At 45.1% G+C, this 21,869-nt stretch overlaps 1 protein-coding gene across 2 annotated transcripts in view; it reads right to left on the bottom strand.

Annotated features, from left to right (window-relative positions):
- PARD3B (par-3 family cell polarity regulator beta) overlaps positions 1-21,869 on the bottom strand; it is a 582,805-nt gene that overhangs the window by 258,241 nt on the left and 302,695 nt on the right. For both annotated transcript variants that reach the window (XM_077918269.1, XM_077918271.1), the window contains 2 exons: positions 12,530-12,736; positions 10,023-10,275 (listed from right to left, as the gene is read on the bottom strand). In XM_077918269.1, coding sequence (XP_077774395.1) covers positions 10,023-10,275; positions 12,530-12,736 — 460 coding nt within the window. The remainder of the gene's footprint in view (positions 1-10,022; positions 10,276-12,529; positions 12,737-21,869) is intronic.

The following is a 21,869-nucleotide window of genomic DNA, read 5'->3' as shown; positions in this document are numbered from 1 at the left end:
ATCAAATCCAAACTCTTCTTCTTCTTCTGGCTCAGCGGAGGAGCAAGCCAATCGGGCACCAGGGCGTGTGCCCTGCGTCTAGGGGTGGGGCTAGCCACCCAGGGGCAGGACGCTCCTCAGGGCCTCAGAGGGGTCTGCCTGCCTCCTCCTACTCAGCCTCCCAGCTGGGGAGGAGGCAACAGGGGGACAGTTGGGGACAGTGCGGAGCCTGCAGGCGCCCAAGCCACCACGTCACTCCTAGGAGAGACGCAATGTTTGGGCGCACTGCAGGCCTCACGGTAAGTGCCTCCCGGCATTTTGTCACCCCCCTCAGTGGTGACACCCGGGGCGCACCGCCCCCACGGCCCCCCTTCCTCAGTCCCTGTTCTGGCTCTGGCACTTCAGTGGCCGAGGGGCTATTGGGCAATTGCCCTAAAAAAAATGCAACAACTTGTTGTGTCCGGATTTTTATCTCTTGAAACATGGCAACCCTAGCTACTAGTAAAACTGAACTCTGCCCCAAACTGCAATAACCTCCAGAGTTCCCATAGCCATTTTTGCTATTGCAAAAAAACAACAGGTGAGATTCTACCCTCTAGGTCCTTTTGTACTACATTGTTTTCTGAAAATCTCTGTGTTACTCTTCCTTAAAATATTCACAATGGTGAAGGAAGAGGGATGGGCAGACCCCAGGGGAATCTCAAGAACAGCGCATCATGAAGCAGGCAAAATATAGCACTGTTGCACTTTTATACCAAAGTTGTATCCTTTGACAGCTTTGTTGTTGTTTAGTCGTTAACTCGTGTCCGACTCTTCGTGACCCTATGGACCAGAGTACGCCAGGCACTCCTGTCTTCCACTGCCTCCCGCAGTTTGGTCAAACTCATGCTGGTAGCTTCGAGAACACCATCTCGTCCTCTGTCGTCCCCTTCTCCTTGTGCCCTCCATCTTTCCCAACATCAGGGTCTTTTCCAGGGAGTCTTCTCTTCTCAGGAGGTGGCCAAAGTATTGGAGCCTCAGCTTCAGGATCTGTCCTTCCAGTGAGCACTCAGGGCTGATTTCCTTCAGAATGGATAGGTTTGATCTTCTTGCAGTCCATGGGACTCTCAAGAGTCTCCTCCAGCACCATAATTCAAAAGCATCAATTCTTCGGCGATAGCCTTCTTTATGGTCCAGCTCTCTCTTCCATACATCACTACTGGGAAAACAGCTTACACTATCCTTAAGATTACACACACACACACACACACACACACACACACACTATTAGGTAAAGGTAAAGGTACCCCTGCCCGTACGGGCCAGTCTTGACAGACTCTAGGGTTGTGCACCCATCTCACTTAAGAGGCCGGGGGCCAGCGCTGTCCGGAGACACTTCCGGGTCACGTGGACAGCGTGACAAGCTGCATCTGGCGAGCCAGCGCAGCACACGGAACGCCGTTTACCTTCCCGCTGGTAAGCGGTCCCTATTTATCTACTTGCACCCGAGGGTGCTTTCTAACTGCTAGGTGGCAGGCGCTGGGACTGAACGACGGGAGCGCACCCCGCCGCGGGGATTCGAACCGCCGACCATGCGATCAGCAAGTCCTAGGCGCTGAGGTTTTACCCACAGCGCCACCCGCGTCCCCAGTACACACACTATTATGTTGCAGTAAAACAGCAAAAGCAGAATGGAGACTTGACTAAGGAGCTGGTCTAGAAAGGCGAGAAATCAGCCTGCAGTTCTTGCAAGTCCTCCTGTGTGACAGCCTGAGAAAGAAGGAATGAAGAAGCAGGAAAGTACATGGGAAACCTGCAAAGACTTGAAAGCAAAGTTTCTTTTCCTTAAAAAGGTTTTGGGTTTTTTATTTTTATTTTAAAAATGATATAAATAGAAGACAGCCTCCTAGAGCCGCCAACTTAATGTTATTTTTTTTATATAATTTATATGGCAGTTCTATTTATAGTTGCACACTTTTATAAAGTTTGAGTATTTCTCTGTGTGTGTGTGTGTGTGTGTGTGTGTGTGTGATTTTTACATCACACACATAAACACACACACACACTGCTCTGTCTCTTTCAAAGTTCAAGCTCTTAGTCTCCAGTTCTTTCCTTTCCATCAAAAACAAGTCGGAAGCTTGACTATGATTTGCTCCACAAATATAGGTCATCTTATTATCAAAGTACATTAATGAGTTAGAAGGCTATACTCCCCTATGATGCGCTGGCCTAACTCGTTAACATTAATGAGATTTATGCATGTATGCTAAGGAAAGAATAGAACCCTAATTAAACAAATAAACCTTTAGCAATGTGTACATGAGCATTTTTAATATGAAAATATTCCTCTTGTCTTTGCTTTTGACAAACACTAAGCACAACTAAGGACTAATCAAAATTTAGGGGGAGGGGAGAAGGCGAGGGTGTCATAAAGCAGCCAGTATATTTTTTTTAACGATGTGACAAATGGGCCATGCATATGTTCTCAGATTAATTATTGCACCCATCCCCTTTGCCTGCAATAACTAAAAACACGGTAGTTTTATTTAACAACTGACAGTTTTGTACAGTAGATATAAATCAGACGAGAAAAATTAAAAATGAAGGCCTCACAAAACCTTTTAAACAGCTTCTGTTTATAATTTAGTCCTCCCTTTGCAGTACCAATGTATGCATTTATTCCCATCACTTTCCCACCTACATTAAGTGGTACTAAAAACACTAATGCACCACTGGATTCAGAGAAAAAATGAGTACACACACACACACACACGAATACATGCAAATATTTTAAAAAACCCTATTTATGTTTCATGTACAAAAAGTATCTCAAGGATTACTGTAATAATATGACGTCAGTGGCAGGCTTTGAATGACTTCTGTGGTATGATGGATAATTACAAGAGAATACAATACTGATGAAAATTAGCATAAGAAAATAAAAATAAATAGTGCGCTAGATAGACTAAGTGGTAGATACATGAGGGGGTGGCAGGAAATCGCTAGAAACTTAAGAAGAACGTACTGTGATGTGATGTAACAAATATTGCCATTTTCTTTCCTTTCTTTTGGACAACCCTTTTGTTTGTTACTTCTTTTTAAGCTCAATAAAGCATTATGGGGGGGGGGACAAAACAATTAAAACCAGTACAAAATAATCATTAAAATGACTGGGTCAATAATTAATGCTTTACACAGAGGTGTAGGCCTACTGACATACAAAAAGTCTTCAAGAAATGCCTGGATGTTATCAGTAAGGTTGGTCTTCTGAATCCTTGCTGGAAGAATATTCCTCATCATGGGACCAGCCACACCGAATACCTGACTTCATGTTACGCTCTGTAACATGGGGAACACCTAGCAGCACTGCTCCAGGTGGTCTCAGTGATCAAGCAGGTATATAAGGCTCAGGGGTTCCTTAGGTTATCCTGGAACCAAGCTGTCCAGAGCTTTGACTATCAACACAAACCTGGCTAGGAAAGGCACCAAACACTGAATTTGGATGAACGCAGGTGGCGCTGTGGTCTAAACCACTGAGACTCTGGGCTTGCCAATCAAAAGGTCGGCGATTCAAATCCCTGTGACGGGGTGAGCTCCCGTTGCTCAGTGCCAGCTCCTGCCAACCTAGCAGTTCGAAAGCATGCCAAAATGTGCAAGTAGCTAAATAGGTACCACTCTGGCGGGAAGGTAAACAGTGTTTCCATGCGCTGCTCTGGTTTTACCACAAGTGGCTTAGTCATGCTGGCCATATGGCCCGGAAAAACTGTCTACGGACAAATGCCGGCTCCCTCGGCCAGTAAAGCGAGATTAGCGCCACAACCACAGAGTCGTCTGCAACTGGACTTAACTGTCGGGGGTCCTTTACCTTTTTATGTCTTCTTCTTTGGCGATCACTCATAGCCGAGTAAGATTGTTTTCCATAAACACGGTTTTAACAATGAGTCCGTAAGTGACTGTGGAGGCCAATTCTGGACCCACACGTCCTTCCACAGTGGGGACATGGGTTTCCGGGTGGGAGTTGATCAAGGTGTGGATTTGCCAAGCGTGCCTCCCTCTTAGCACATTTCTCCCTTGTGTCCTGAGTTTGAGTGTCTTCAAAGCCCACGACACCTTTGGTAAAGGCTCTTCTCCAGTTGGAGTGCTTGCAGGCAAGTGTTTCCCAATTGTTTGTGTTCACACTACATTTTTTAAGATTGGCCTTGATGCAGTCTTTAAACCTCTTTTGTTGACCACCAGCATTACGCTTTCCATTTTTAAGTTCAGAATAGAGTAGTTGCTTTGGAAGACGATAATCAGGCATCTGCACAACATGACCAGTCCAACGAAGTTGATGTTGAAGAATCATTGCTTTGACACTGGTGATCACCCATATGTATCACTCATATGAAGGGACTGCGGGAACTTAATATTGAGGACAGGGACAGGTACTGCGGACAGCATATCCAGTGGTGACTGGCACACTTCCAAAGAAACAACGGCACCGATGACCTGTGACAATGTGCTAAGGCACACAAAGGTACACACACAAAGAACCGCAAAAACCAGCTCACGGCTGCTGCGTCCCTCTTGGCTGAGGGCTGTAAAAGCAGGGGGTTGGTTTAAGCCAAAGGATGACTATTATTCTACCTTACTATTACAGAGGCAACACCGCTGGCCATAAAAAACTAAGAGGTGAAAAAAGGGACTTCATTTGATAATGAAAATGTTTCTTCTCTTCTAACTGAAATGAGGGGGAAAAATCAGGTGCTTAGCTCAAAGCAACACTAGCAAATCATTTAGACAAACAACAGCTACTACCTTCACACCCTGAAAGGGAAAGTAAATAAGATTAATTGTGAGTCGGAAAATGTAATATTTCCAAAGAAGAAAAGAGTAGGTACAACTCACATTAGACACTGTATTAATTGTTCCTGCACAGTTTTCCACTGAGATTGCTCTTGTTGTTTAGTCATTTAGTCGTGTCCAACTCTTCGTGACCCCATGGACCAGAGCACGTCAGGCACTCCAGTCTTCCACTGCCTCCCGCAGTTTGGTCAAACTCATGCTGGTAGCTTCAAGAACACTGTCCAACCATCTCGTCCTCTGTTGTCCCCTTCTCCTTGTGCCCTCCATCTTTCCCAACATCAGGGTCTTTTCCAGGGAGTCATCTCTTCTCATGAGGTGGCCAAAATATTGGCGCCTCAGCTTCAGGATCTGTCCTTCCAGTGAGCACTCAGGGCTGATTTCCTTCAGAATGGATCGGTTTGATCTTCTTGCAGTCCATGGGACTCTCAAGAGTCTCCTCCCGCACCATAATTCAAAAGCATCAATTCTTCGGCGATCAGCCTTCTTTATGGTCCAGCTTTCACTTCCATACATCACTACTGGGAAAACCATAGCTTTTACTATACGGACCTTCCCACTGAGATTCCCCTCTGCTATGCGTCAGGGCTGTTTATCAATGCTGCCCCAGAAGAGCCACCATCGCCACGAACATATTCAGGCTAATTCAATTGTGGAAAGTGAGACGGTGCTACGCTAATGGCATTTCGAATATACTATGGAAACATAATACGAGGTCTGGAGCCCTGCACTGCACATACATGGCTTTCCTTCTTTTCTCCACCGAATATGCCAGATATACAGTTGGGCTGTACTTTATAAAACCCAAACATCATGACTCCAACCTATTGGCTGCCTATAGGGAGCTAGCTATTAAAAATTTCATTGGTATGGCTGCAGTCCATTAGCTAACTTACCTTCATACCCATAAAAAGTGAAGGGTAAACCCAGGATTTTTACAACCACTATCTGGAAAAGGTAATAGCGGGGCTACAGTCACATTACATTTATTATACACCATGACTCTAACAACTGCTCTGGGATCAGGCCACAGAGCAACAGTGCACCGTGACAGATGCCGTTTTCTCTCGGTGATTTAAAAGGTCTAGCTTTTATTTAACTTAATTTTAAAAATGAAGTCAAAGCTTTGGCCTTGCAGTAAGGGAAACACACAGGCTGAGATGATTTCAGGTCAGGCAACTAGACTAACTAGGCCACAAATTAAGAACTTAATACCCATCATCCAATTCAGCAAACTCAAGAATATGCTTTCACATAATACCCTTTTGGATGAGCAAGCACTGCGTTAAGCGCAGTTAAGTACTCAGAAAGTGACAAACGGATTACCGTCTTCACACTGACCCAAATTGCGTCGGATGGGGTTGTCATAAGAATTGGAAGATTAAAGTTCCTGCTTTGCTAAGTAGAAACACAACATGCATTTTACATGGTTGTCACAGCGTGATTTGTATAATGGTGTTTCGAGGTGGGGGGACGACAACATACCACACATTCAGCTTTACAAAAGCTACAAAAACTTTTAGCAAGGAAGCAAAATCTATTTCAAAGCAGAGTCCAGAGCCTGTAACTCCACTCATTTGTAAGGCTCTAGAAACTTGATGGGACGTGGGTGGTGCTGTGGGTTAAACCACAGAGCCTAGGACTTGCCGATCAGAAGGTCGGCGGTTTGAATCCCTGCGACGGGGTGAGCTCCCGTTGCTCGGTTCCTGCTCCTGCCAACCTAGCAGTTCAAAAGCACGTCAAAGTGCAAGTAGATAAATAGGTACCGCTCTGGCGGGAAGCTAAACGGTGTTTCCGTGCCCTGCTCTGGTTCGCCAGAAGCGGCTTAGTCATGCTGGCCACATGACCCGGAAGCTGGACGCCAGCTCCCTTGGCCAGTAGAGCGAGATGAGCGCAGCAACCCCAGAGTCGTCCGCGACTGGACCTAATGGTCAGGGGTCCCTTTACCTTAGAAACTTGATAAGCTGGGGCTGCCATATTTCAAAAAGTGATTTTTGTGTGTGCCAAAGTCGTTGAGCACAGTACCAGGAAACACTTCTAACTGTCTGGGTTACTCTAAAGGCTTGAGCCCCTTCTCTCTGTGCATTTTCAAAGTCCTCATGTTTGCTTTTATCAGTGGTTGGAGCCATCTGAAGTACCACATTGCCCTTTTGTACTCAACACCCTTTTACAACCGGAACTCAGTTCTGGCACCTCTCAGATGGGCACCATTGCCATTCTAAGAGGGAGGCGTTCATAGTGAGTTCCGGCACCTCATCTTCTAGAAAAACAGCGCTGTTGACATGTACGGCAAACATTTGCTGTATAAAATGTGGATCACAGCTGACCATTCAGAAAGAATAAATCATGCCAGAGGCTTAAGGAGTGCAAGTGAGCAGAGTTATAAGCAGATACGGGAGACAAAAATTTGATCGGCTCACAAATAAAGCTGGAGAGAAGTGAATCAACTAAATGCGCAGAGCTGCAGAAGAAGCAGAGAGTTCGTAAAACAAAACCCAGAGAGCATCTGTGCAGTAATCTCCAGTACTTTCTCTACACCCTGGGTCACCAGATGAAACCTAGCACCATGCTCCAAGTGGGAGAACACTGTCTTATGGTCATGCTCATGGCCATGCGCAGATTGTCTACAATACAGTGCCCCACAGAAAGGCAGAGAATCAGCTCAATGCTTCGCAGTGGGAGGAAATGAAATGCTCACCCAGAAAGCAGAATAGCGGCGAGATTTAGAAACACAAACTCCATGTCTGAAATGCTGAGCGTTTTATACAGCAAACATCTCTTCACATAGAAGAGACATGTTCAACCGGTCGAACACGATCTACAGGTGATCCTGGTAGATCGCGGTGGATCGCGGGATACTTATTGATCGCTTGGGGGGGGGGACAGGGAATGAATGTTTCCCCCTCACCCCTCTCTATGTCGCGTCATGTGTGCAGTCGTTTGGCACTTGCTGAAGTTGATTGTGGATACGATGATTGTCTATTTCGGTGTATGTGTGTGTTTGATGTTGATTTTCCAGTTAGTGATGTATGGCACTTCCCCTTTATAAAAGTTCAACAACTCTGGTCCACGGGCGTACGAAGTGGGGGGCGGAGGGGGTGAGCTGACCTGGGTGCCACTCAGGGGGGTGACAAGATGGCCCCTGCCTCCTCCCAGCTGTAGGGCAGCCAAGGGCACATGCAGTCCATATGGGCGCCGCTCACATGGTGTCCGTACGGGCTGCCACTCTCGCATGGCAACCGTACAGGCTGCCACTCTCATCCATACGAGCGTCTGTACGGACTGCCCTCTCACACGGCAACCGTATGGGCTGCCGCGCATGCGCACTCCATATGGGACGCTGCACAAATGCAGTGCATACGGGATGCCGCACATGCGCAGTCCATATGGGCTGCTGCACACACACACTCTGTGCGGGTTGCCGCTCACGTGGCAGCCCATACTGTCGCTGTACAAGTGGCAGCCCATACAGCTGCTGCGTGAGAGCAGCAGCCCATACGGACTGTGCATGTGCGGCATCCCATATGGAGTGCGCATGCGCGGCATCCCGTACAGTTGCTGCTCATGCGCACTCCGTACGGGCTGCCCCGCCCCTCGGCATCCCACCCTGGGTGCTGGAGAGGGTTCCTCTGCCACTGCTCTGGTCTCTCCTCCCCCCAAAAGCGAAAAGCTCAACAACTTTGGTCAGTCCTCCCCCCAAAAAAAGCTCAACAACCTCTCCTTCCACACCCCCCACGTTTCTCCTCCCTCCAATGACAATGGGTAGATCACTGCCAGTTTTTTTATACTGGGAGTAGATCGCAGCCTCTTGGGAGTTGGACGTGACTGACATAGAAGAACTACTGAGAATTAGGGCAATCAATTCCTCCCCCTCCTATTGCAACGTCACTGGGTTCTGCTCAAGAGGGTCCCTAACTCTCTGTGTGTGTGCATTTCAGGGTTGCAGAATGGTTGGTGTTACAAAAGGTTGCCGGATCCTAGCCTTTCTGCATGGAAGTACAACTGTATAGAACATTGTTGATAATGTTCTTCCAGGATGAAGGGCACACTGATAAAAGGAAGGAACTTAGTGGGAAACATGCAGCCTGAAGACCTGTGTGAAACCAACTCCTTAAGGACACTTCCTATGCAACCTTTTCCAAGATGCGAAAAACATCCATCATCTTTGGCAGACGCTGCCTTTTCCTTTCATGTCAAATTAGAGAATGCACATTCCACTCTGAGCTTCCCTGTGCCCTTAGATCTTATAGTAGCGCTTAGCTATGATCCCCTTCTCTTTCTACTGATATATGACACATTATTTTCCATGATGGCAACGAATCCACTGAACACCATCTCAAGAGAAGAGCACAAAAGCTCCGGTCTTACAGACATTTAGACATTTATTATTATTATTATTTTGCCAAGCCATATTTGGCTAAATGTAGTTTATCCTATACAGTGGTACCTCGGGTTACATACGCTTCAGGTTACAGACGCTTCAGGTTACAGACTCTTCTAACCCAGAAATAGCACCTCAGGTTAAGAACTTTGCTTCAGGATGAGAACAGAAATCGGGCTTCGGCAGCATGGCATCAGCAGGAGGCCCCATTAGCTAAAGTGGTGCTTCAGGTTAAGAACAGTTTCAGGTTAAGAACGGACCTCTGGAACAAATTAAGTACTTAACCTGAGGTACCACTGTATAGTTAAACAGCTTTGTTTGTTGTGACTTGGCTTTTTTTTTCTAAAAAAAGAAAGAAAGTTAGGAAACAAACTTTATCGAAAGAATTAAGAGGCCTGTGTTGCAAACGCGCATTCCTGGTTTCGAGTTTAATTGCTGAATAAAGGAAACTAGCAATCAAAGTGGCCTTTTGTCAATAGCAAACGTGGTTCAATGTGGTTCAGTGGATATTGTGCTTGGCTTGTAGAAGAAAGACTATCAGTTACAATCTGTCTGGGGAAAGCTCTCCTTCCCTGAAGGAGCACCTACTCTGTATGCAAAATGATTCCAGGTTTAATGCCTGTCATCTAGATAAACGTCAGGCAATACTTCTTTTAGAAGTTTAGTGCAGAGAACACCGGGCGTAAAGGACCAAGCACCTGAATATTTTCCTAACTTGAGTCGGCGGTAATAAAGAAATAAATATCCATCTAGCATAATATTAATTGAGTCGGCGGTAATGAAGAAATAAATATCCATCTAGCATAATATGAATTGATGGAGAGAGAAAAACGTATTTTACCTCAACATGGCACCCAAACCTTTCTTCTTTGTTTTTCTTTCTGGGTCTTCATTGTCTTCCTTCTTGTCCTTTTCTTTCGCTTTAGATTTGAGCTTCAGATTCGCTTTTTTATTCTTCTCTTTCATTTTTTCTTTTGCCTTCTTGTGTTTCTTCGCCTTGGCTTCCACATCCTCTAACTCAACCTTCATGTGAAGGGCTGATTCAAAGTTATGAGCTTCCTGATCCGAGAGAGAGCTTTTATCAGACGGACCATCTGCAGGAGGAGAAGGAGAATCAATAAGTACAAACAAGAGGTGTTTATGATGAACACATGGAAATTGCAGGGTAGTTGTCCATGTGCGGTGTCCTATAATATACGTTCACCGAATAAAAAGGGCTGTCAAACATAGCCAGTTAATTTCAGGCAGACTTGGTTGCAAATTAAGAAAAGACTCATTATGGCTACTTATTTCCTAGTTATTCCATTTGATAACAGGTAGAAAGGGAAACACACTGTTGGTACGCATTCTAGGCTTGTTGACCCTTCCCAGTTTTAAAAATACAGTTGTACCTTGGTTTTTGAACAGCCTAGTTTTGGCTCCCGAACGATCGAAGTGACTGTTCCGGTTTTCGAACATTCTTTTGGAAGCCGAACATCCGACGGGGCTTCTGCGGCTTCCGATTGGCTGCAGGAGCTTCCTGCAGCCAATCAGAAGCCACGCTTTGGTTTTCAAACACTTTGGAAGTCGAACGGACTTCCGGAACGGATTCCGTTCGATTTCCAAGGTACGACTGTACAGATATACTCCCTTTTGGAACACCCACAGTCACGGATTATTTCAGTGATGGAGAGCATAACTAAACTTCAATATTTATGAGTCCACATTTTGTGTATGCAACCGGACCAAGTTATTTGGCAGCTTTCCAAAGCTCCTGGTTGGGTATTGCAACATACGGTTTTTTGTCTGGTGGGCTGCGCCTCGCAGCTATGTGGTCTAAGGCAGAAAGCGCCCCCCACCCCTTACTTATGTCTGTCCCATTCCCCACAGATGAAGAAAGGGAACAAAGGAAAACAAAGAGAGATACATAAAAATCAAAAGTACCGTATTTTTCACTCTATAAGATGCACCAGACCACAAGACACACCTAGTTTTTGGAGGAGGAAAACAAGAAAAAAGAATATTCTGAATCTCAGAAGCCAGAACAGCAAGAGGGATCGCTGCGCAGTGAAAGCAGAAATCACTCTTGCTGTTCTGGCATCTGGGATAGCCGTGCAGCCTGCATTCGCTCCATAAGATGCACACACATTTCCCCTTACTTTTTAGGAGGGAAAAAGTGAGTCTTATAGAGCAAAAAATATGGTAAATGGGAACATGGGTGGTGTTCAATAGGAAATGGAGGGGACATGTACATAAACGCCGTGGAAAGCCATCCATTCAGGTTGTGCAAGCTGCTTGGGACATAATGAGCTGCCTGGGTCAGCTGAGGCTGAGGCAACAGACACCCCTTAAATTACAGCCATGGCTTCAAGAGATGCTGTTTATTTATGAGGGTTCCTCACCATATGGTCCAGGGAGGACCAAAGCAATGGAACCCTGTGGAGGCCAGTCTACTAGGACAGGTGGGGCACTGCCCATCCTAAACCCTCAAAGGATGCTTAGGGTCACAGCCTCCAGGAACCTCCAGAGTAACATTTGTAGACTCCCTATGCATTGATAGTCACTTGCAAACCTGTCCTAACCCTTGTACTTCACTGCTCTCACGGGTGGAATCTACTTTCCCTACAGAGGAAAGGACAACTCAATTTCACAGGCCTATGAAACTGACTGTACTAAACCGGGCAAAGTCTCCAAAGAATGGAGAAGGGAAGGGAAGATGGAGAGAGAGAAGGTGATGACCTCCCTGTGGACCTTCTTCCCAGGAAAGGCACCAGAAGGGGGTGTCCTAGCCTGCATCTTCACCAGGCCACCGTCTTCCCATACCAATAACATGATATGATGGTCTCTGCTGAGGAATTGCCCCTTCCCCAACTCCACACAGAGGCAGGAACGGCAAGGAACCATCCACCAGAGCTGGCCAGGTCACAGCATTTGAATAGCTCTTGGTGGCTGCTGATTGGCTGCAAGTCAGTAGCAAGTTCCTCCCTCTCATGCGCACATTCTGGTCCATGTTCTGCCTCTGCTTTAGCCTATGCCATAGTTCACTCTGAGGAAATGAGATGAAATCCCGTTGCTGGTGAGCAGTAGAGGAAATCGAGTGCTGGCTGGAGGAGCATTACTTGTTGCAGACAAGTTGCAGAATCACCCTTGGGGTGATTCTGTGGCTCCCCAGGAGTCGGGGGCCCACAGGTTGGAAACCACCGACCTAAATGATCTTTTCCACGATCTTGTCAGCTTAGTCAGGACCCACAAGAACGTACACTGGATTTAGGCCTTCGTTCAAAGCTCTTAAGCATTTCAGCTCCAATTGGGAGGAAACAGACACTGAAATGGAAACTTTCTGAAGCAGAAAATAGAAGCAAAGAATACCTTCTGCCATATCTTCAGGTCCATCATAAGATTTGTCAATAGCAGCTCGAAAGCTCTCATTGCATCCTCTGCCACGAACCATGTGAGGCCTGGGCCTATAGAATGGAAGCTCATTCTTTTTCACTTCAGCAACAGCAGTCTGAAGACTCTCTAGTGAGCTTGACTTCTTTAAACCCAGGGTGGGACCAATATCCTTTCCAGAAGATGCTGAAGAAAGAGAGCGAGAAATATTTGACTACTTGGTACACTTTTTAAACCTTAGATTCTCCAGCTGCACAACTGGAAGTCACTTCTTGTTCTCTAAACTAACCGGGGCTTTTAAATCAAATACATTAGGTTTGTAACAAAAACATATGTAATTCAAACACAGTACTAGTATTCTGAGCCCTCGAGAGAATCAATCCAAAGGAGTAGGGGATAAAAGGAGCTATTTTGCTAAGATGAATGAATATGGATTTTGCAAAGGAAGTCACCCTCCTGTTATAATCACAGAAATCCTAACTCCACCAGCCCATTACACTGAGATTTGTTAGCAAATCCCCTTTTACTGCTCAGACTTTCCCTTTAAGAAAAAGTTCGCAGTAATTCCTTTCTGTTAGATAATTTACACCCTCCATTTTCGGCACAGAGGCACATCAGTCATCAAGCAACTTGGCATCCCCATATCCAGAAGCCTCAGTGTTGGCTTGTTTCAGCCACCGAGGGAACTGCCGTGTCTCTCAAGACTAGAGCCCTCCGGGAAGAGTGGGAGAGAGAGAGAAGATTAAATAGACTGGATGGAATCACAGGACAAGTTGCTAGATGAAAAGACCTATGTAAGAGAAGCTTCGGAGTAGGTCTGCACAACATTAACTCAGGGAAGGTAACAGTATATGAGCAAAGTGATGGGGAATTCTCAAAAGGTGCCTTTAAAGCAGTTTATTATTGAGCCCCATCATGTTTCAAGTCCAATGGCTCTTCACCTTGGTGGGTCAAGTTCCTTGAGCCAGCTGAAGCATCTCTGCCTGCTGACAGTGAAAGCAGGGGTGGGGAGCCGATAGCCCACAAAGCCCTGCCAGCCGTGGCCCAAATTGGTGGTGGTGGTGGACCCCCAAAAGAAGCACGCAGAGGCAATTTTCATTCCCACTGCATCCATTTTCATGCTTAGGAGTTTAACCTCTCTACCCAGCCCAGCACTCAGTGGCGTGGGATGTGGGGCACAGGGGTGGTTTCCCCTGGTGCAAAATTGTTAGGGGTGCAAAATTTCAACACTCAATGCTGCCTCAGTACGGCTGCATGCTTCCACCACTGGGCTCCGGTGATAACGGCTTCTCCATGCAAACCAGGAAAGCCATTTCCGAACTCGCGAGGAGAGGGGGTTGCGGGCTGCCCCCTCCCACACACGCGGGGGCTGGCCTTTTGCCCCCGCGAGAACAGGGAATCCCCGGGCGTGCCTGCGACCCTGCCCACCAATCGGCGGGCTGGGGAGGCGTGGCCTACCCCATTTAAGGCCAGGCACGCCCGGGGACCGCCCTCTTTTCCCCTTTCCAGCTGACCGGTTTTCCCATCCCACCCACCCTTTAGACTTAGCTAGGTATGACCTTGCTATGGACTCCGGTTGGTCGCTGCAAGGGGCCTGGTAGGAATTTTTCCAACTTGGCGCACTTCCAGCCTTTTGGTTTTTTCGCCTACCTCGTAGCAAACGTCACAACTTCCTCGGTATTGGCGGTTAGGCATTGCAGGGGTAATTGTTATGCAAATGAACGGGGGAAGGAAGCGCCATCACCTTCCCCCAATGAAAAGGGTAGTCCGGTAGAGGACTCCGGGGGGCGTTGCCTTGTCCGAAACCTAGGGAGGTAAGGGCCTCCGGCACGCCCCTGAGCGGTGACACCCATGGGATCCTAGTTGGTGTACTTCAACAGGACTCCCACAGCTTGTGTATAACCCTTCCTGGTCCCCATGCCGGGTAGTCGATAGGAGCCAATGCCTAAGGCCAATACCTTTCAATCCTGTAATCAATAAAGTTGTGGCCTTTTTATGCCCATTAACCTTAAATAATGTGTTCGGTGTCTTCATTTCACATGGGGGAGGGGAATTGCCACGCAAGTGACCTCTCCAGACAATGGAACAACTTTTCTTATCTCTGTGGCTGCAATCACATGGGTGACGCGGACACTGTTAGGCAGTTGAATGCACATGCGTACTCAGTCCGTTTCCCACCCTCCGTGTGGCCCCGGGCACTGACAACCCATGTTATGCCACTGCCAACGCTACAATGGGAACGAAAACCACCCTCTAACCTTCAGATCATGACTTGAAACAAATGTTCTTTTGTCTGTACCTCTGTACTGGCTGCTAACAAAAAAAAAAGAATTCTGGGAATGTATAATTATTTCTCAAGAGTAATGTTTTCTTTTTAGCATATGGATGAAAATTAGCAAACCTGTGAATCCTTGCAAAGTTTTTAATAACTCAGCTCTAAGCTATGCCTGCCAAACATGGCGCTACGCTATCAAATTATCAGCATGGTCTCCATGAATTAAACATAAATATTTCTAGCAAGATACTGATTAATACGCATTTCATTGCACTTCATGAGACAGCATTTTTTAAAAAATAAATTAATAAAGAGGAGCAGTAGGCATTCTTTTTTCCCTGCCAGTCCCTTCCTTTTGCACAAGAGCTGCATAGCCCACAGTGGAACTACAGCAGGAACCCATTTTGTAGGAATTTCTTGCTTCTGTAGTGGTTGTTCATGAGTGGTGATTTGCCGAGAACACTTTCACACAAAGTGGATTGCTTTGATTGCTCATCCAGACAACTTCATAATTATTGACATATTCTCAGGCCACAGAAATTCCTACTATTTTCTGAAGAATAGGGATGAAGAGTAGATGCCTTTAGAACTACTTTTCCACCCTTCTTCAAGGGCAGGTGAACAAAACACAGCTTAACACTCACTTACTATAACCACTTGTAGTGGTCACTATTTTAGCACAATATTTGCATTTTTAAATTAACCTTTTAATATATATATATATTCCCAAGCCAGAATTAAGATTGCTGGAAGAAATATCAACAACCTCAGATATGCAGATGACACAACCTTGATGGCAGAAAGTGAGGAGGAATTAAAGAACCTTTTAATGAGGGTGAAAGAGGAGAACGCAAAATATGGTCTGAAGCTCAACATCAAAAAAACAAAGATCATGGCCACTGGGCCCATCACCTCCTGGCAAATAGAAGGGGAAGAAATAGAGGCAGTGAGAGATTTTACTTTCTTGGGCTCCATGATCACTGCAAATGGTGACAGCAGTCATGAAATTAAAAGACGCCTGCTTCTTGGAAGAAAAGCAATGACAAACCTAGACAGCATCTTAAAAAGTAGAGACATCACCTTGCAAAGAAGAAGAAGAAATGGCTGGGGGGAAAGTCCTCTACCCCACTCTGTCATTTAAAACATACAAATAATTTGTGTTATAGTGTTACAGTGGTACCTCGGGTTACATATGCTTCAGGTTACATACGCTTCAGGTTACAGACTCCGCTAACCCAAAAATATCACCTCGGGTTAAGAACTTTGCTTCAGGATGAGAACAGAAATCGTGCAGCGGCGGCACAACAGCAGCAGGAGGCCCCATTAGCTAAAGTGGTGCTTCAGGTTAAGAACACTTTCAGGTTAAATACGGACCTCCAGAACGCATTAAGTACTTAACCCGAGGTACCACTGTATATATGAAACAAATGATAATGATACAAATGGTGATTAATAAAATGGCAGGAACCACAACAGGTACAGAGTTTAGCTTCAAATGGCTGCTTGTGTGAATTGAACCTGTATCAAGCAATACTGGGGGGGGGGGGATGTAGATTATCTAAAATAAAAGTGATTAACTGAACCAGGAAAGGGAGGGATGGGTATGCATTGCCACCAGATGATGAAAGATCAGCAACACACAAAGCAATTTAGCATTGCTGTTCTCTGGGGAATATGACATCTAGTGTACAATGGTGTACGAGAGAGAGAGAGAGAGAGAGAGAGAGAGAGAGAGAGAGAGAGAGAGAGGGAGGGAGGGAAGAAGGGAAGGAGGGAGGGAGAGAGGAACCAGTTTAAAGGGGAACCTGGTTGCTAGGTCACAAAGTGCAAGCTTCCTTTGTTCATTAATTGCCATTGTGGAGACTACCATTATTGCCAAATTAGCAACTGCTGAAATGGATTTTGAGCGCTGCCTTGCTTGCAACATAAAGGTGCTTAAAATTATTCAAGGCATAAGCATCAGTGAGAAGTAGAGCAGGGCACATTTGAGGCTTGGAAGGAACAGCAGAAAAGAGGGGCATAATCACTGAAGAAGAAACAGATAAAGTAAAAGCTTTTCTGATCAGCAGAGGAAAAATCCAGGCTGCTTTTCAGCGAGAAAACAGCTTTGATTGCTAGCTTTCGACAGGAAAATCACTGCACAGCTCAAAATATAAGATTCTCTCGCAGGCTTAATCTGAGCTGGGACTGAGCCTCAAGATCTGCTTTCAGTGTTCATGCTCATCCTTGAGAGAGATTTTTTGAGATATATAAGGATAATAAGGAGAGTGTCTCTGAGCATGTGCAATGTCTTTTTTCCAGAATGTAACATTATTATTATTTGGACAAAAGTAAACTAGCGTGATTGATAAGACGATAATGAAATACCACTGAAAACACTACTCATGTACACGTCTGTGGCCGTGTGTGCTTAAGATGACGAGACCTCATGAGAAATAGAGGAAGGAGAAATGAATTATTCTCCTTACAGGTCCTGCTAGCAAGGGATCATGGGATTTGTAGTCCAGAAACAGCTGGAGACCCCAGTTTGGGAAACTCTGATGTAGAACATTGGCATTAGGGAGAAGACTAAGATGCAGCACTCCAGTTTTATAATTTTAGGCTTAATGATCTTATCTGTAGAACCCAGTGGGTATTGTTTACATACTTATTCAAACTGGAAAGCCAGCCCCGCTGCGTTTAGGGGTCCTCCTGTCCATTGTGCTGACAAGGAGCTCTCAACTTATCCACCAGAGTCCTGCTTGGACCACATCACTGCTAAGCTAGACAAGCTACTTTTCTGCGTGGAAGTTTTTATTTCACCTTATTCTTTGTACGGAGGGGCATTCAGTGATGTGAGCTCCCACTTGCAGCCTTAAGCAGTGCACCCCAGATTATCACCTGATCTGCTCTGCTTTGAAAAACCATGCCTCAGAGTCCACAGGAGTTGGTGGCAAGAATGAGAATTAAGATCCACCTCTATGTTCCAGAAACCTTTTCGGATCCACCCCAAGCTATCTCATCAGAAGCAACCTGAGATGCGTTCAGAGTCGGGTATTTAAGCAAAAACATGTTGTTTCATTGTATACATCTAGGAGGACCCAATTGAGACCATGTTTTTACTACCAGCTTAAAGATGCTGATAAATGTTTTAAAAGCACATCATGCTATTCCCAACTCCAAGTAGAGTATCACTTTTGGGCTTTGGGGTGATGTATGGTCTCATCTCCCAGTAGTGATGCATGGAAGTGAGAGCTGGACCATAAAGAAGGCTGATCGCCAAAGAATTGATGCTTTTAACTTATGGTGCTGGAGGAGACTTTTGAGAGGCCCATGGACTGCAAGAAGATCAAACCGATCCATTCTGAAGGAAATCAGCCCTGAGTGCTCACTGGAAGGACAGATCCTGAAGCTGAAGCTCCAATACTCTGGCCACCTCATGAGAAGAGAAGGCTCCCTGGAAAAGACCCTGATGTTGGGAAAGATGGAGGGCACAAGGAGAAGGGGGCGACAGAGGACAAGATGGTTGGACAGTGATCTCGAAGCTACCAACATGAGTTCGACCAAACTGTGGGAGGCAGTTGAAGACAGGAGTGCCTGGCGTGCTCTGGTCCATGGGGTCATGAAGAGTCGGACACGACTAAACAACAACAACATGGTCTCATCTGAAGGCACATGTAGCTCCCATCTTGGTGAAGCTAAGGTGAGGCTTGTCTGAGGCTGGGTGGGTGGACAGCTGGGACTCACATGTATGCTGGCTTGAGTTCCAAGGCGGAAGAACAGTGGGATATAAATTTAGGAAAATAAATAATGCAACCATTACAGTACGTGAAGCAAGGGGAAGCCCACTCAGATTGTCTTTGCGCATGACTGGATCTTTCCCTGACCAATCTGGTTGGTGGTGTTTCTTGCAAACGCTTTGGCACTACGGAATGAGTTAAATTAAGACGAATGGAGAGCAATTGTGAAATATCTTCCATCTATCAAGTCAAGTTTGAACTTGTGAAGGCAGAACAAAGACATGTGGCGTTAAAATATGGCATATAGATGGTTGCCATGTGTTCACAGTGACACTTGGGAGACATTTTATATTCCTATAAAATAAATCTAATTTTTGCCTTTGAAAATGCAACTCAAGGATAATTATTTATTTATTGAATTTATCATTCTCGGTGCGCTAATATGGGCAGATGGCTGTGATCAGGTATCCCTGGTTTATCAATTCTGTCTGACACATCCTTGGATTTCACAGTTAGCTGAGACAGGTTACAAATAGGATGGAACAACTCAATGTAATTGCCGCAAAAATGTAGAAGGACCACTTGATTGACACAGCCACAAAACACTCCACATGTTGTCCAGCCACCACATCCTACATGTTGAATCTAGAGATACAAAACCCACAAACTGAATACGCCTCATTCTCACGAATACCGGCAAAGATTTGTGAACTTGAAAAACACCCTGGGGTGGTGTTAAATGCTCTTCCTCGTAAGAGTAGGCCCATGGAACTCAATAGACATGATTAACCGAGATTCATTAATTTCTCTGGGTCTATTCTGAGTAGGACTTTGCTGAATATAACCCCATGAACGTGCTTGTTATTACTGTTGTTATTTGAAGCTTAAAGTAATTTTGGTTTGATGTCAGAAAACCCCACGTTTGCAGCATATTTTCATTAGTTTAGAAGTGTTCGGTTCTGCCTAAAAGTGTGGAATTAATTTTAGCAATTAGGATCTGCTTCCTGTTTTTAACGTTTCAGAGCACCCTTCCTTCGTACATTTTCAAAGGAGAGGAAAGATCACACTTACAGGTAAACTCAGTCAAGCACTTCATTAGATCATTTAAGCTCCTGTTAATGCACCTAAAATTAGAGAACAAGTTGAAGTCCTGAGTTCAGTTTATGGCCTAACAGCATTTTATAGGGATCCTGTCAAAATACGGAGTGAAGTGGCAAAGATTAACTATACGTTCTAACAACTTGTAATGAAACTGAAATTTCCCCCTGTCACTTGCTTCAGTTCTGCCATTTAAAAATAACTATCCTAATTTATTTTATTTTTAAATCTCACGGAGGATTCTCTTTGGTAGATTAATAGTTGAACATTTAGTTGCCCTTTTCCTCAGGCGATATAATCATTTAAACTGACTTTTTGTTGTTGTTAGCAACACTGGAAATTTCCTAAATTAAACCTTCAAATGTGAAGCTATTTTGGAACAGAAATTAAAATACTGAGGCCCTGAACATCACTTAAATGTGTTGACCGGCTATTACTTGTGTAAGCAAATCAAAAGGAAAAATTCAAAGGAAAAGAAAATCTGAGTAATACCCTGAAACAACCATACTATATTACTGTGTACATATATAGCTGCTATATATTTTGAAAAATGGTTTGTCCATTTGTTTTCTATGCCTCTGAATGCCTCAAGATATTGTTGCCAAACTTGGCATGAGGGTTCCTGAGGTAGAAGCGGCAGAATCTGTTGCCGTTTAGACACCAGGAGCCTTTTTTAAGCAAGCTGGTGGAGCAAAATATAACTTAACTGTGGCTTTGCCCATTTTTTGGCGTAGGTTCAGGGGTCTCTGAAGTTGTCATCACCAAACTCAGCATGAGAGCTTGTGATGTGTGTGTGTGGTGGACTTTGTCAACATTTGGATGCCAGGTGCCATCTTGAATCAAGATGGCAGACCAAAATGTGACTTTGAGGTGATGTCACCTGGGTTCAAAATCACAAATGACACTTTGTTGTTGTTGTTTAGTCGTTTAGTCGTGTCCGACTCTTAGTGACCCCATGGACCAGAGCACTCCAGGCACTCCTGTCTTCCACTGCCTCCCGCAGTTTGGTCAAACTCATGCTGGTAGCTTTGAGAACACTGTCCCACCATCTTGTCCTCTGTCGTCCCCTTCTCTTTCTGTCCTCAATCTTTCCCAACATCAGGGTCTTTTCCAGGGAGTCTTCTCTTCTCATGAGGTGGCCAAAGTATTGGCGCCTCAGCTTCAGGATCTGTCCTTCCAGTGAGCACTCAGGGCTGATTTCCTTCAGAATGGATCAGTTTGATCTTCTTGCAGTCCATGGGACTCTCAAGAGTCTCCTCCAGCACCATAATTCAAAAGCATCAATTCTTTGGCGATCAGCCTTATTTATGGTCCAGGTTTCACTTCCATACATCACTGCTGGGAAAACCATAGCTTTTACTATGACACTAGCTATTTAGAAATCACAGATAGATGCAACTGTGACCTCCCAGACTCTTCTTTCATAGTCTCTCCTTTTCTGGTCTATAGTTGTTTTACTGATTCTTTTAAATTTTATGTCCCAATAGGATGCTGAGAGCGATTCCACACATGGATGCCATTTGTACACTTGCATAATTACATACAGTGAATTGAAGAGAGAGAGGAAAAAACAGTATGGGAACCGAGAATTATTACTTATTTTGAATTTGTGCTGGAAGGTCGAGTATTCCTCTATCTAATAGCTATCATTAGCAGATACCTCATTTCCTCCTCTGCACACATTCCAGCTTGTCAACATCCTTCTTAAATTGTGGTGCCCAGAATTGGACACGGCATTCCAGGTAGAGTCTGACCAAGGCGGAATGGAGTAATACTATTACTTTCCTTGATCAGGACACTATACTTCTGTTGATGCAGCCTAGAATTGCATAAGCTTGTTTTGCTGCAGCATCTCATTGTTGCTAATGTTAAACTAGTGGTCTACTATGACTACTAGATCCTTTTCACATTTATACTACTGGCAATCTAGGCTTTCCTCGTGTAATATTTGTGAGGCTGGTTCTTCCTGCCAAATGCAGAACATCACATTTGTTCCTATTGAAATCCATTTTTATTTTTATTTTTTAGTTTGGGCCCAGTTCTCCAATCTGTTAAGGTCCTCGTTGAATTCAGATTCTGTCTTCTGCATCATTAGCTACCCCTCCCAGTTTGGTGCCATCTGCAAATTTGATGAGCCCTCAATTCCTTCGCCCAAGTCATTTATGAAGATGATGAACAACAGCCAGCCCAGGACAGAACCCTGCAACATCTCACTTGTCACTTTTTT

The sequence above is a fragment of the Podarcis muralis genome, chromosome 1 (genome assembly GCF_964188315.1).
Source record: "Podarcis muralis chromosome 1, rPodMur119.hap1.1, whole genome shotgun sequence".
NCBI lineage: Eukaryota > Metazoa > Chordata > Lepidosauria > Squamata > Lacertidae > Podarcis > Podarcis muralis.
The sequence above is the reverse complement of the archived record's forward strand: the minus strand, read 5'-3'. Positions and strand labels throughout refer to the sequence as shown.